We start from the raw sequence: 15970 nt of genomic DNA, 5'->3' as shown, positions 1-15970 counted from the left end.
TTTTTAAGCAGAAACCCCAGAACTCACACGAATCAGCAGTTGCCTGGCAACCACTGCGGTTGTCCACCAATACTAAAAAGGCCCTCTTATTCAAACAGTCAGTCAGTTTTCAACAGAAACATTTACAGTACTCTCACGTGTCATGCGTAAATGACAGACAAAAGGAAAACAAGTTGGCCCCATACTCTCACCTCTCTAAAGCATCAACACAGCATTATAAACATACTATAATCACAAGCCAGAGAAAAATAAGATGAGTATGGAAACAGAAAAATAAGGATTGAATTAGAGTAATAAGCAGTAAAGCAGTGAGAAACACAAAATCACATTAAGTGTTGAGGAAAATAAAATGCCATAAACAAACAAAGAAAACAAACAAAACTAAATCAATAAATCAATCAATCAATGAATAAACTTCATCAGTTGCACCCCCCACAAAGAAAAAAATGGACCGCCACTGATGGTAACCACATTAAACAAACAAATCAACAAAAAATAAGTAAACAAACAAACAGTAGATAATTAGACAAATACATAAATAAATTAATTAATAATTAAAAAAAGAAAGAAACAAACAAACACTGATGTTCTCATGCCAATGTCCGTGTTTGCCAGCCACATTGCGAACAGCCCCTTGTGATGAAGTGATCACCTGTGGGTTTCCGCTTAGCACAGATGAGATGTTGGGTGGGTCTAGGCTGTCTTACAGTGGACTTTAAAACACTCTTCCGGGAAGGAGAGCGCGTCTGAATGTCTGATTTTTTTGTGTACTCAGCCTTCTTAATCACAGCTACAAGAGGGAAACACAGAAGTCAAGGATAGACATGGTAGGAAGGGAAAGGTAGAGGTAGAGGAAGAGGCTTTCATATGATATAGGCCATTCACATTTACATAGCAGTTACAAAGGCTGTTTCCCAGCTCATCACTTCAGAAGTTTGTAAAAAAAAAAAATAAAATAAAAATTAAAAAAAGGCTAATTGAATCAACATTTTAAATCAAGTGTATTGGCATGCCAAACGTATTGTAACTACAAGAGCTACAAGAGTTACAAGAGACAGTTTAATATAATTGATGCTGCTTAAAACGAGGGGTTTATTTTATACTGGTATTAATTGAAATTCCAATAACTTAGTTAATAACTTAGATATTCAGCAGGAATGTCTATATCATTTGATCATTAGAATACATTTGGAAAGTTAAAGGTAAGTTGAGTACCGTAACGGTACATTAAAATCCACAGCAACAACCACAAAAACAAACAAAGAAACACAAACAAGTACAAAAAAACCTGAAAAAGGAATCAAAGCAAAAACATGTCAAAAAAAAAAAAAGAAACCACCATATAGCCATTTCCACATCATAAACCTTTTTTCTTCTTTATCTCCTCCTTCGCGATGGGCACCGGTTCCTTCCGGGCAGGTTTACGTTCGGGGGTGGAGATGCGTCCCTTCACACGACCCCCTTTAGCCTTCTGTTTGGCTGGCTTCTCTGTAGATGGCTTCTTCGCTGGACTCTGTTCTTTGGGAAGTGGCTCGATTTTCTCTGTGACCATGCTCTTATCATCATCTGCAGAGCACAGAGATTCAAACGGGCAAGCTCAACTGATGTTAAATTAACTCACCTTATAACCTTTTAAGTTGAGAATAGTGTGGTAAACCCCATTCCTTGACAAACTGTTAAGAAATAACACTGTATCTTTGGATCTTTACAGTAATTAACATCAATGCAATGCTGATATATAGATATTCTAATATAGATTTATCTCATGTTTCTGTACCTAAGATACAAGATGTGCTGTCTGACACGCATGTGAAGTGTAATAAATAGGTCGACTAAAACCACACCTTGAGTGTCAACCCAGGAGCTGTCCAAGATGGAGTCGTCGATTGTGGTTTCGTCTTTGTAGTCATCATAACTTTCAGTTGGACCCTCACTTTCTGGCACCAAAGGTTTAGCTAGGACTGCAGGAGTTTGGGCAGCATCTGGAACGTCTGGGATTTCCTCCAGACTTGGAGCCTCCATTTCTACTTCTTGTGCTATCTCAACTGATTCCTCGTCTTCTTCCTCTTCCTCTTGCTGTAGCTGAGGAGGCTTGTCCTCAGGAGGAGCAGAGAAGCGCACGCTATGACCAGACTCCTCCCCTTCCTCAATAGTCTGGACTACCGTGATGAAGTCATCCTCCACAGTTACCACAGACTCAATGGTGGCTCGAGGTTCTGAGATCTCTTGAACTGCTGCTCCTGCTCCTGCTCCTGCTGTTGCTGCTGCTCCTGCTCCTTCCAGCACCTCACGATCCTTTTCCTCCTCTCTCTCTACTTTTTTAACCACTTCAGTATCAACAACCTTAGGTTTCTCTTCTGCTTGATCTAAGGGTTGTGTTGGTTTTCCGTCCAACATGAACTCATCTGGTTCTTCAGCTAGCTCTATCTCTTCCTCTGCTGTCTCCACATCCTTGGTAACAGGAGGCATCTCTGCTTCCTTGGCAGGGATAGGCAAAGTTTTATCTTCAGCCACCTTTTCTTTGACAGGTTCTGCAATCCCCAAATCCTTCTGAGGCTCAGAGGGTTTCTCCTCCTTAGGAGTTTTCTCAACTGAGGCCGATGGAGAAATCTTTGCTCCCTCTGCCTTCAGAGCCACTGTCTCATCAGGCCGTTTGGACTTGTCTGGCTCAGAAACATGCACCTTGTCCTCTTCGGTAGCACTCTCAACAGAGGATGCTGGGGATGGTTTTATGGGTCTGGCAATCCTGTCCTTAGCAACTCCAGTGAGCTGATACACATCTTCTGCATCCACTTCTTCGTAGGCCTCTTGGTGAACCAAATCTGGCTTGTTCTTGACCTTCTCCCGCAGTTCCTGAAGTTCTCTTTCCTCTTCCACACTCAGAGGTCTGTCCTCCATCTCCAGTTTGCGGATTTGCCTTTCATAGTCAGCTATTTCGGCCTCTGTTTCGGCGGCCAGTTTAGCAACAGCGGCTTGGTCAGGTTTTGCCTCTTCTACAGTGACTGTTACCTTAGGCGTCACAAACGTTTCAGCCTTCTCTTGTGGCTGCACTTTTTCCTCCTCCATAATTGTCTGGCTCTTTACATCCACAGGGACACCTGTTGCAGCCTCAGGTTTACCATCTTTTTCATCCTTTTTATCTTCAGCTTCGGGCTTCCCGACAGGAGCACTGGCTTTTTCAAGTGAGTCCTCCTTCTTGTCCTTTTCTTTTTCTTTGGAAACAGAATCTGCTCGTGTTTTGTCCTCTTTTGCTTTCACATCTTTATCTTCGGTACTGTCCATTCGAACTGCAGGAGCGACGGTGTCTTTCTCCTCTGGTATGATATTGGTGAAGATTTGAGGAGGTGAATCCATTGGACTGTGCACATCAGCAGGAGATGGCATGGGACCAGAGTACTCACTGAAAACGCAATATCCCAGTTCCTCCAGTTGGCTGTCGCTCTTTCTTGTCTTGTGACTTGCATCCCCTGAGACTAAATGGGCTAAAGAGTCACTTACAAGGGTAGGCATGTCAGCTGGGACTGACTTTCTCCTCATAATCTCAGGGTCAGTGTTCTCAGACATCAACCTTGACCTGGTACCTGCCAAATCAAGCATTTCAGGTAGGTCTGGAGCCATTACCGTGCCATTTTTGTAATAGTACTTAGCGGGACAGGGTGACTCTGGGGACTCTGCCTGAGGACTTGTCTTCACATCGGTGACAGTAGCTTGGGGGGGTGGGGAAGATGAAGTGGTGACAGAGGCCGATGTCTCCAGGATAAGTGGGGGAAATGGGGGCAGTTTCTCAACGGATGGAGTGGTAACAGGAAGGTAGTCAGCGGACTCGTCCAGGCTACCGCTGGTGTAGGACATGATGTCTGTGGCTAATGGGGAGAGGTTCCTGGGCCGACCTTGACCTCCACTCTGATCCATTCCCCCGATAGTGATGTTCAGAGAGTAGCTTCTTTGATCTAGGGCCAGTTTTCCAGGCGAGAGCCTGCAGTCATCTCTTCTGTCAACTGCTGGAAGGGTATTTTGTTCTTCTGTGGCACTCCTCTTACTATCCGGCTTGTGCTCCGCAGGCTGTGTTTGAGCCAAGGTACTGTAACTGACTTCAGGAGGTGTAGGTGTTGCAGAGGGCCCTATCTTCTCCTCTGAAGCTGTGCTCAGCTCATAGTAACCTTCACCCAATCCCCTGGCCTCATCAGCTTTCATAGCAGTGGTCTCAAAGTAAGCCGACATTCCAGACTTGTCTTTCACTTGTGCCTCCTGCTTTTGTACTGCTGTGGCAGGCTCCTTTTCAGGAACCTCACCAATTCTAACACTTGCAGGCTCTTCCTTTAGTTTGATTTCAGGGGTTTTTGTTTCCTCTGTTTTCTCTTCATGTTTTTGAGCCTTACTGGAGTCAGGTTTGTCTGCTGAATGTTGTTTCTCAACAGCAGGAGTCTCAGAAGACTCTTTAGCGTGACTTTGCCCATTTGGTGGGATGGCGAACGTTCCGGTGGGGTGTGCTCCAGGTCGCGGAGTATCTGGCATGTTTTCGAAAAGGCTCTGGTAAGATGGGAGATCATCTAGGTGCGTCTCTGGCTCGGCGAAATCCATTCCCACGGGGATAGTCCTCTCGGTGCCCGGTTTTTCCGCGTCCATCTTCACAGCTGTAAGTAAATCTCAAGTTTTTTGTTTTCTTAGTCCGTCAGGCCAACCGGCGCACAAACAGGCAAAGCTCTCATCAAACACACAGCCCTCCACACTCAGCGCAATGTGCAGTGTCGCAGATGACAACACAACGTAGACACAACGTAGACACAACGTACCAATTCAATGATGAATAAAGGAATGGCATGGATGTGACTGAGCTTGCATGCAGAGCCAGAGTGCTGGATGAAGGAGTCCAAACGATGAAGATGAAATATCCGAGACTGTGATCCTGATATGAAACTAAGATTAATTCACCAATGTAAGACTGATGTACTAAGTACACGTTTACCATAGAGTACAAGGGTGTTTTTTTCTGGTTTATTTTTTGGGTACCAGTTTGTTTGTTTGTTTTTTACAGAGTATGTCAAAATATTACATCATGATCACGTTTAAGTGTGTCAGAGTGATGATCATGTGAATTACGCTTATTAACTGCCTTTCTGGGCAATTTCGTTTCACAATTATGATAATACGTTCATTATGTAATAAGTTCACTATAAGTCAGTTAATACATAACTCTTAACTGTGTAAATGAAGCAAATGAATAGCAAATAATTGATAAAATATGACTGATAGTTCATGATTATTAATATATGCGGTGTAAGCATTTTACAGTATTCTGAAAAAGACCGTTTTGAGAATATTTTTAACTCAAACATTTGAATGAAATTAAAAAATGACAGAAAAATGACCAATAATTAGTTTTACATTTTGTAATAAAACAGATGGAATGACAGTGCTTTGAGACAGAGTATCAAACCAAATCAAAGGAAACATAGACTTTGAAATGAAAGCTTTGATAACGGCAAACACACACACAGAAAAAAAAAAAAAAAAAACCTTCCAAATCAGAGGATTTGCACTGAATCTTACACATAACATGGAATGGTTTACCATAACATGCTGCATAAATCAACCATACACTGGCAATGTAGCTGGCAAAAGTACATTGAGCAATGAGTTTCAACCAATGAGAAGACGGCCTGGCAGCTTTGGCAGTAGCAGAGAGAGAAAAAGCGGTAGGATTTGGTGACCACTTCACCAGCACGCAGTAAATAACAGCTACACTCGGAGTAGCAGTTGGGAGGAGAGGAAAAGAGCAAAAGGAACGAAGAACGACAGACCCCAAAAAAACAAAACAAAACAAAACAAACAAACAAACAGACAAACAAAAAAACAAAGCTCTGGCCACAGAAGCAAGTCACCAACAAGCCTGTGTTGCCTTGCAGCATCAGCACAACAGGAATAAAATTTTGTGCCATTCATCCACATTCCCCCGAAATTTTTTTTTTTTTTTTGGGCTAAACTTTAAACTTTAGCCTTTTTTTTCCCCTGCTCTTTTTTTTTTTTTTTTTTTGGGGGGAAAAAGAAGAAAGCATGCAGCCACAGGGAGAGGGGAAGACACACCTTCCTCGGGACTCTCTTCTCTCCCAGCCTCCTCAGCTTTTCCATTAGGAGCTTCAGAGGACACACTAGCTGGCAGAGCCTGAGTCTGGACCTGGGCCTGCAGACAAGGCAGAGCCTGGGCCTCGCCTAGGACTTCTGCCTGCTCTAGGAGCTCGGATGGGGGTCCCTGCTCAGGCTCCTCCCCACTCCAATGCTCCTCCTCTTGCTCCTCAAGAGCTGCTGCTGTTGCTGCTGCTTCTGCAGTCTCCTCCTCTTCCTCCTCGGCAGCTGAGAGAGCCTCTATGGTCTCTTCTTCTTTTTAAAAAGAGGGGGGAACAAGTGGATACATCAAAACTACGGACAACACAGACTTGGGTTAACTGGGGTAGACATTGGTGGGACACTTTCAGCTCTATTAGTAATGAGAGCACACTAAATGCAGGAAATGTACTGATAACATACTTTGTCTTTGGTAGATTTTCCTCTCATATGTATGTGTTCCTGTTTGTGTGTGTGTGTGTGTGTGTGTGAGTGTGTGTGAGTGTCTGAGAGTGTGTGTGTGTGTTTATGTTTGTATTGTTTAACTTCATTTGTCTAAAAGCAGAAATATTTTCCACGCAACAAGGGAAAATATATGAGACCCTTTATTCTATAGATTCAGCTTCTCTTCTATTTCTTACCTGTGTCTTAGTACCTGCTCTCTGAAGGTGTAGTGGACACCTTAAACATATTAGTAATGTATATATATACACATATATACATATATACATATATATACAGTGTGTGTGTATATATGTATATATATATACACACACACACACACACATATATATATATTGTGTATACTGTATATAAAATATATATATATATATATATATATATAAGTGATTTCTAGCAAATGTACATGATACCCACCCTCTGCTATTAGCAAAATGGCTTGGATAAAAAAGGATAATGGTTGATTTAAATGTATATAAATATTCAACCAAATTATACTTGTGTTCTAAAACTTGTATGTTTAGCCCCTTATTTGTCAGTGTCTTGATCTGCAAGACTCTGGACCAGTTTCTCAGACAAAGAGTAAGTACTAGGTCTGGACAAGTTATATTCTAAAATCAAAATGCTATTTCGTCCAGAATCAGTCGTAACCGTTGTCCAGGAAACCAGCCACTGATGGTAGACAGAGAGAAGAAAAAAAAATTGGGTTTTATAACCCAACCTGCTGATGAAGATGCAGAACACACGCAGAGCTGAGCTGGTTCTTTGATCAGAGGGATGAGTGACAGGCTTTTAGAAGTCTAATGCTATCACAGGGAGAGAACACTGGTCCCTCGACTGTCAGATAGGCTGTGAATGTTCAGATTGAGAAAATCCTGCTTAGAGCAGAGGGCTGCCTGCAGCTCCACACTGCAGAGCAGGGTTCTCTTCTCATGTCTGGGGGTGAGTGCTGAGCCAGTCTGAATGAGGCTCTGCGTGGCACACTGGGTCATCTCTCCGGAGGATGCCGCAGTGAAACGGGCATGGGGAGGGGGGCACCGGAGAAGACAGAGAGTGAGAGAAAGAAAGAGAGAGAGAGAGAGAGAGAGAGAGAGATGCAGTAGTTCTCAGGTCTTGTCTGTGATTCACGAAGGATCCAAAAATGTAAGAAAACCTTGAGTTTAAGTGCTGAAAAACGGTGTAATTTTTTGTCAACTGATATAATCTGGGAGATTTGTATGATTTGTCAGATGATATGCGCTCATGTGTGTGCGTGTGTGTGTGTGTGTGTGTGTGTGTTGTTGTGTGTTTAAGTGTGTGTATGAGTGTGTGAGAGCAATAAAGAGAGCTGAAAGTCATCCTGTAATCTACAGCGGGTTTACATCAGCAGGTGGCAGAGATGGGGGAGGGGCCTGATGTTAGGGAAGGGCACGGGCATATATTCTGGACTAGATGACTGTAAGGCCGACAGACCGACAGACAGACATACACACGCACACACACACACACTGGGCAAAGACGTGACTGGCACAGGAAAAAAATGTGCAAATCATGCACAACATTCCTGCTGATGTCACAAGTCATTTAAGTCACATTTTCTAGTGCGCTTGCATTACAGAGTCTATGCATGAACATACACAGAATAACAAACAGAATCTATGCACTTAAAACATGCATACTCATGTACCTGCAAGCACAAAAGTCCATGTTTTTCACATTTTCAAGGTTTCTGCTTCTCATGATTTGAGCAGTTAAGGCAAAAATACACACATCTCAGTTCACTATAGTTGTAGGTATTGTGCAGATCACTGCACTTCTAGTTTGTGACCAGATGACTTGATTGAAATGCACAAAAAGACACACAAATAAAAATAAAAAAAAAATGCCTTTTGCAAGAGTTACACTCTGATTCAGAGCACGACACGACCGAGAAGGACAGAAGACGAAGGCGGTGGACTGGACAGAAAGTAGAGGAGGAGGAGGAGGAGAGCGTTTAAAGAGTTAAAGGAACAGAGCAAGAGTGGAGAGGGAGAGAGAGAAAGAGAGCGAGAGAGAGAGAGAAAGAGAGCGAGAGAGAGAGAGAAGGGGGGGTATGTCAGAGAGGAACCATGCGTGGTTCACCTTCAATCTGTCTAAACGCGGCGGCTTGCCCTGAGGGGCGAGAGCCAGAGCGCGTCCACTCAGGGCTGAACAAGGGGTGATCATAGTACTCTTCGTCAGAGTGGTAGGGGTCATCCTCGGGCACAGACACAGAGATGGAGGGGGCGAGGAACTTGCACCTCTCTCGAGAATTTTGGAAGCGTTGGAGAGGGCCTGCCTCCTCCTCATCCCCTACATCTACAAACAAAGACAAGGAGAAGAACTGCAGGGAAGTCTGGACACAAAGAGAGAAAGAGAGACAGAGAGAGAGAGAAAGAGAGAGAGAGAGAGAGACAGAGAGAGAGAGAGAGACAGGGAGAGAGATGGAGAGGGTGAGAGAGAAAGAGACAGAGACAGAGAGAGAGAGAAAGAGAAAGAGAGAGAAACAGACAGAGACAGAGCAAGAGAGAGAAAGAGAGACAGAGAGAGAGGGGGAGAGGGGGAGAAGAGAAAGAGAGAGAGAGAGAGGGAGAGAGAAGGAAAGAGCAAAAGAGAGAGACAGAGTGAGTGAGAGAGGGAGGCAGAGAGAGAGAGAGAGAGAGAGAGAGAGAGAGACAGGGTGGATAGGAGAGAGAAGACTGAAGGAGTGAAGGAGTTGAACTGTAAATGATGAAAGTGAAAGAAATTAAGTAATTAAATTAAGTAATTAAAATTCACTTCAAATTAAGTAAGAATATAAGAGATTCAAGTGGGAATCAGGAAGAAATAGAAAAGTAAGGGAGAGGGGGAAGGGAGAGAGAGAGAGAGAGAGAGAGAGAGAGAGAGAGAGAGAGAGAGAGAGAGAGAAAGAGACACACACACAACACAGACACACAAAAGACGCAATGACCAGAAACACATGTTCTGCTGGAGTGGAAACATGTCATACTCAGAACTAGAATAGTATTAAGTGTTTGTTGTGGAAATTGTAACCGTTTTAAAGGTATTTTATGGGTTATCCAACAGAGGTGCAACATCTTCAGTGTGTGTAAGCAAGTTATGTGACAGTTAGTGTGCAAATACACATCTGTCTTTCTGATCTTTTTATAATATTCATGAAAATTAGTGTGTTTTAGTTGTTAGCTTTGTAAAAAAAATTTTGTTAGCCACAAACTATAGGAAGAATGTTAAAAAAGCAGTCTGGGAATGGCTTGTCCACCCACAGGGTGTTTCTGGGTGTTATTCACATTATAGACTAAGGACAGACAAAGGCCAGACACAATCAAAAAAAAAAAAGAAAAAAAAAAAAAAAGAAAAAAGAAAGAAACCATTAGGGATAAAAAAAAGAAAAACAAGCACCGGCCCACGACAGAGAGAACAAGAGCATCTAACATGTAACATGCAAAGAACTAGAGAAAGAAACAGCACAGGAGCAGGACCAAATAAATAAATAAAATATACAAAAACAAAGAAAAAAAACAAAACCAAAAGAGATCAGGTGCAGTCAACAGGCTACCGGGGGGCGGGGGGCTTCAGAGAGAGGACAGAAGGTATGAGGACAGCGATGAATGGGAGAGTCCTGTATGCTAACGCTGTTTCAGCATTAGTCAGATCTGCTGTTCGTTAAGTTAGAACCAGGCTGCCTACTGTTGAAACAGCCTAGCATCCAGTCTGGGAGGGGGGAAGGGGGGGGGGGGGGGGCGAGTTCTCATGCGGGGTCAGTGGCTTAGTCAAGGCAAGTCATAGTCCGCTGGGTAGAGTGGGACGAGAGGTCTTTCAGTTTGGGTTTGGGGTGAGAGAGAAGCTTTTCCGAGGTAAAATGAGTATTAAAATGAGACTATGTTAAATACTGGGTTTTGGGGAGGGAAGGGGGAGGATGAGGAAGAGGAGGAAGTTGGTTGATTCGTTATTTGTCAAGAGAAGCGGAGAAGAAGTCTGCCGTGCGATCGCTTCTCCTCTCTTCGGTTTCCGGAACATCGACATGAATGATCCTACGTGTTCTCCGGATCCACAGCGAAGCATTCTGTGCCTCCAAGTGGATTGCGGGATAGGTGGAGTCAGCCTGCAGAAACTCAGCAGGCTTTCGAAAAGAGGCTTTTTGTTTTTTCCCCGCACGGCATCGATGTGTGAAAAACACTCACACTGGAAAACACTCACGAAGACACATCCGTCACTTGTTTTTCGTTCTCTTTCCCGCCTTAGTTGTCCCTCGAACACACACTCACTCACTCCGTCTTTCTCTCCCTCTCTCTCTCTCTCTCTCTCTCACTCTCTCTCTCATTCACTCGTGTGCAGGGGACTGGAAGCCTACCTTGCTCTAAAGGCCCGATGTGTTCTGCCGCAGGAGAGGGTGGAGGAGACGGAGGCAGGTTGGTGGAGTCTTCGACTGCAGACAGACGGCAGGGGAAAAAAAGCATGAGAGATGGGGGGGAAAAGTGTCAGAAAAGCAGTAAGAAAGCACTGAACCATGGTGTAGTGTTTTTTTTTTCTCTCTCTCTCTGTCTCTCTGTATATGCGTGGAGCTTAGAGCAGACAGAGCCCCCCGAAATATTCTTAGAATTCTGCTGGCAAGGGCTTTGTTCCTTCTAATCCTCTGAGCTTCTCTGACAGCAATACTGAACATCAAGAGTTTGAGCACAGAACTAGGGGTTTTCTTTTCTGCTGAGTAATTCTTACCACAACATGAGCCACATTTCCGAGACGGGAAAGTTTGGAAATCGGAAAGGAGGAGGAATAAAATGTTCTGCGCTTTATCTATTCATTCGAAATAGATCGAGACACAGTTTGCAAAATCGATCTGGTCTCATTAAGGCAATTATTTATAATTACATCACTGTGATATTATTACCAAACTATGGCTGCCACCCAAAAAAATATCCAGATATGTTGGCTTCCATGGGCAGCTGTGTGGCATTAAATAGCATTTATTCGGCATCTCACAACAACAACAACAATTCCATCTTTCTTCGACACAAAAGAAAAAAAAAAGAAAGAAAGAAAAACTAAAATATCTTGCCACTGACTTTCAACTGTGTAAAACAACAGCACTTCTTTGCACCTCACTTTTAAACAAGCAAAATATAAACAAAAAAAAAAACCAAAGTCACAAAGTCACAAGAGAAGCATGCAAGTACCACAAAACCAGACTGAAGCATAACACACAACCCCCCCTCCCCACCCCCCTCTTCTCCCTCAGCCTGCCCCCCTCCCCCCACCACCCCCACCCCCCCAGTCTGCCTCCAGCCCGTCCCCAGTCCACACAGGAGCGAGGTTATTCTAGGAGCGTTCCATCCTCATCCCTCTGTGCCCGTGTCAGAGCTGGGGCACAGGCGGGGGGGGGGGGGGGGGGGGGGGGGGGGGTTAGGGGTGAAGGGTGGGGCGCAGACAGAGTAGTTTTAGACCATGCCAGCTGTCAGAGTGGATATGCCAGGCTAGAGAAAGAGGGAATGTTCCCCGGGTCAGTTTAATGTGAGAAGTGCCCTTTGGAGCTGGGAACTCTGGCGGAGGGGGGGGGACTGGTAAGAAGCCGACCGCACAGAAAAAGGCAGAAAAAAAAAAGGTAAAAAGAAAAAGTCCGTCATGAAAATGTGCTTAAAAGTACTGTACAAGTTATCCTTAAACAGAGGGTACTCTTAGATATATTTAATCAACATATACCCAGCTATATGAGAAACTGTTCAGTCAAAATGAACCCTGATAGAGTAAATAGTTTAATGTGTACAATACCGAGAGACTTTGTTTTTCTATCAGTTTTAACTACGCTGTCTGTCATACTGACAGTACTGAAGCATATTTTCAACAGATTTGAGGAAAATCGAGGAAGAAAACAAAACAGCAGCATTTCATTTAACAATGCGACCAATGACAAAAAGAAAAAAAAAAAAAAAGAAAAATTCATACATGGACCACCACACAACAGCACAACACCAAACCCACACGAGCCCCAGTGACAGACAATGCTGAGGAAAGCTTTGAGTCTCGCCCCGTGGCCGTATATCTCCGGGTGCGATTGATTAGGCCTACTCAGGCTGTGATTGGTTAGGCCTACCTGAGGGCAGTCTGACAGCTGTGTCTGGGTGGAGCTCCTGCTCGCCCTTAAGCACTGCTACAGCCTCAGCTGTCACTTCCTGTACGATCCTCGCTGACACTTGCTCTGTTCAACACACACACACACACACACACACACACACACACACAGATTCACAGGCCTGAGTCACTTGTCCTCATGCACTGTCTTGACCTTAAAGTACTGATGAGAGAGATAGAAACGATCCCTTTCGCATAACGTTTTTACAGTATCTTTACATTTTTTTAAAAAAATTTGTGTGTGCTTGTTATATTTGAAACAGTGAGGAGACTCTAGTGAAAATAACCTTATGAAACAGTGAAGAGACTCTAGTGAAAATAACCTCATGAAACAGTGAAGAGACTCTAGTGAAAATAACCTCATGAAACAGTGAAGAGACACTAGTGAAAAAGCCTCATGAAACAGTGAAGAGACACTAGTGAAAATAACCTCATGAAACAGTGAAGAGACTCTAGTGAAAATAACCTCATGGAACAGTGAAGAGACACTAGTGAAAAAGCCTCATGAAACAGTGAAGAGACACTAGTGAAAATAACCTTATGAAACAGTGAAGAGACTCTAGTGAAAATAACCTCATGAAACAGTGAAGAGACACTAGTGAAAAAGCCTCATGAAACATTGAGGAGACGCTGGTTGAAAAGCCTTAGGTTTATAATAATGATTGTGATGACTACACTCTGAAGAAATACATCACAATCAGACTGAAGTGAATAGATGATCATCTCTTTTTAAAGAAAACCAGAACAGGCTAATCATTTACTCTGTCCTATTACGGGCATGTGAAAAAGGCTGACTGATGCTGTTTAACCAGTAATAATGGCCAAGCTTTGGTCATAAAAAAATATATATATTCGTTGGCCTACTTGTGTTTCCACTTCAAAAACAAAAACTGTCTTTGCATTTATGTACAGGTAGGCAGTTCTAGCAGTTTTATTCATTCGAATCCCCGCTATCAAGGCAATTGACAAAAAAAAAGAGAAGAAAGAAAAACAAGACAACTGGTAGGAACAGGAAGGATCGTCATGGAAACAGCATATTTTGGACATTTATACTGAAAAAGCTTCCAATTAGTCAGCAGAACCACATCCAACCAATGACCAACAAAAGCACCAGTCCGTGGTGCAAAAAACCAGACATGTTCCACCCTGATAATATGCTTCTCATGTAAAGAGACTGATAGAGCCACAACACTGAATAAAGTTTCCGTTGGACTTGAGGGCATCTCTGTACAGACAGTGGCAGCCTAATCAAAATGTTAACTATCAATAACATCTGAATATGTGACCATGCAACAGTTCATCATAAACTGTCTTGGTAAATGACTGAACTGGCCAGTGGATGAGGTGGAGGACTGCTACGGAACAACAACAACAACATCAACAACAACAACAACAACAACAACGAAATCAAACTGTAGCTCATTTCAGTTTGAGGTCAAAGCTTTATAGAGAGAGAGAGAGATCCATTATGTGAGAACAGCCTTTCATTTCTTACTCCCACACTGCGGAGTGCACACACAGCGTTGGATTAGTGATGCACGGTTTTTGTTTTTGCTCCGCTGAGCTATTCTGGACGCAGCCTCCTCCCACACACCCACAATGCGTGCACGCGCATAAACACATAGACACACACACACACACACACACACACACACCGACACACACACACCGACACACACACCATCACAATCACGATCAAACGCATAAGAAGAGAAATACTTTTTTTTCCCATTCATGTTACAGCTTTCCCACTCATCTTTTTTTTCCCACTCAGTCTGCAACTCGCCCGGCAGACAAGACGGAGGAGTGTCTCAAGTCCCAAAAACTCAGAGAATAACCCTTCTGTTCTCTTCTGTTTTGTTTCGAATATCAGAGATGCCATACGCACCAAGATACAGAAGGGGAGTCTCATATTCGGAAAGGGGCACTTTTGATTTTATTTCTCTCAACTGGTGAAAAGCTGTCGTGAGAAATGGTGAAAGCTGTCGTGTGAAAGCTGTTGTGTTGGGTTCTCTCCTCAGGTGCTACAGGTTTGTCTCCTGAGTCCTCTAATCCCTGCTTTTTTTGGGGCCTTCCCAGGAACTGACTAGTTCCTCTGACTCGCTCTTCATCTGAGCACGTCCTCGTCGTTCATCGCTGTCTTTTTGTGTCTGGTGGACGTCGCCCCACCGCGTTGTCGAGTACTCGGCAGCAACCCCCCCCCTCCCAAAATCACAGGCGAGTCTGTCTGAGATGTGATCTGCCTCCTAATGAGCTCTGTGTCTACAGACGATGCTGTTAGACATCCATAAAACATCACCAATACACAAGGTCAAACACACACACACACACACACACACACACACGCATACACATGCACACACACACACACATTCACACACACTCTCACACAGATTTTAGTGAGATATCACTATGACTTGCTAATCTAAATGATCGAAAGAGACATATGCACTCAGGTATTTATAACTGAAGCCAGACATACAGACAAATATTGTTCAAAAACGTGTACGGATTCACCATCTGGAGTCACTGAACAAAACAGACATGCAGGTTGTTGCATACTGTTACATGGAACGATACAGAAACAGGCAGAACAATAAATACTATCACAAAATCATCAATAAATCACTAAATCCACTACATCAAAAACGAACCCCCTCCCCTGACCCTACGGGTAGCCGCCAGCGCTAGCCTGCTTCATTAAGGCTTAGCGGCTCAAAGAAAAACAGGTCGGAAACAGTCCTTACCTCTGTAACCTGCCTTTCTTGGCGAGAAGAGGGGAGCCGAAATGGATGCAGTTATTTGCTGTGTCACAGCTAGAGCAGGAGCTAGACGAAATGATGATCTCCACAACTCAGATTAGAGAAATGGAGAAATATCTTACATAAAAAGATACAAAAATGAAAGATGGTGTGTCGATGATGCTATGGTTGAGTGGAGGCGAATGGTTTCCTGTACACCCTGAATCTTGTCTGGCAGCCAAAAAGGAAACTGGGAGGGGGGACAGCTGGAACCCCATGCCAAGACTCCCCCGCTCGTGAACTAAGCTGTTGCCACAGCAACGCCCAGCCCGGGCCCTGTGTGAGAGCGCACCGGTCATGCTTTGGCTGTTGATTCCACAACCATCAGTGTGTGTGTGTGTGTGTGTGGTGCACAGGCTTCTGCCTATGCTACTTTCTCAATTCAAAGAGCGATTACAGGTAGATAGATAGATAGATAGATAGATAGATAGATAGATAGATAGATAGATAGATAGATAGATAGATAGATAGATAGATAGATGGAT

General features: G+C 43.6%; 1 protein-coding gene across 1 annotated transcript in view; it reads right to left on the bottom strand.

Moving 5' to 3' along the window:
• Positions 1-15970, bottom strand: part of map2 (microtubule-associated protein 2) — a 34571-nt gene that overhangs the window by 12623 nt on the left and 5978 nt on the right. The window contains exons 2-8 of the mRNA XM_030787037.1: positions 12647-12751; positions 10910-10984; positions 8662-8877; positions 6085-6378; positions 1845-4634; positions 1366-1566; positions 653-790 (exon numbers count right to left, since the gene is read on the bottom strand). Coding sequence (XP_030642897.1) covers positions 653-790; positions 1366-1566; positions 1845-4634; positions 6085-6378; positions 8662-8877; positions 10910-10984; positions 12647-12751 — 3819 coding nt within the window. The remainder of the gene's footprint in view (positions 1-652; positions 791-1365; positions 1567-1844; positions 4635-6084; positions 6379-8661; positions 8878-10909; positions 10985-12646; positions 12752-15970) is intronic.

Source organism: Chanos chanos, chromosome 10 (assembly GCF_902362185.1).
Source record: "Chanos chanos chromosome 10, fChaCha1.1, whole genome shotgun sequence".
NCBI classification, from domain to species: Eukaryota; Metazoa; Chordata; class Actinopteri; order Gonorynchiformes; family Chanidae; genus Chanos; species Chanos chanos.
This window is presented reverse-complemented; position numbering and strand designations above follow the sequence as displayed.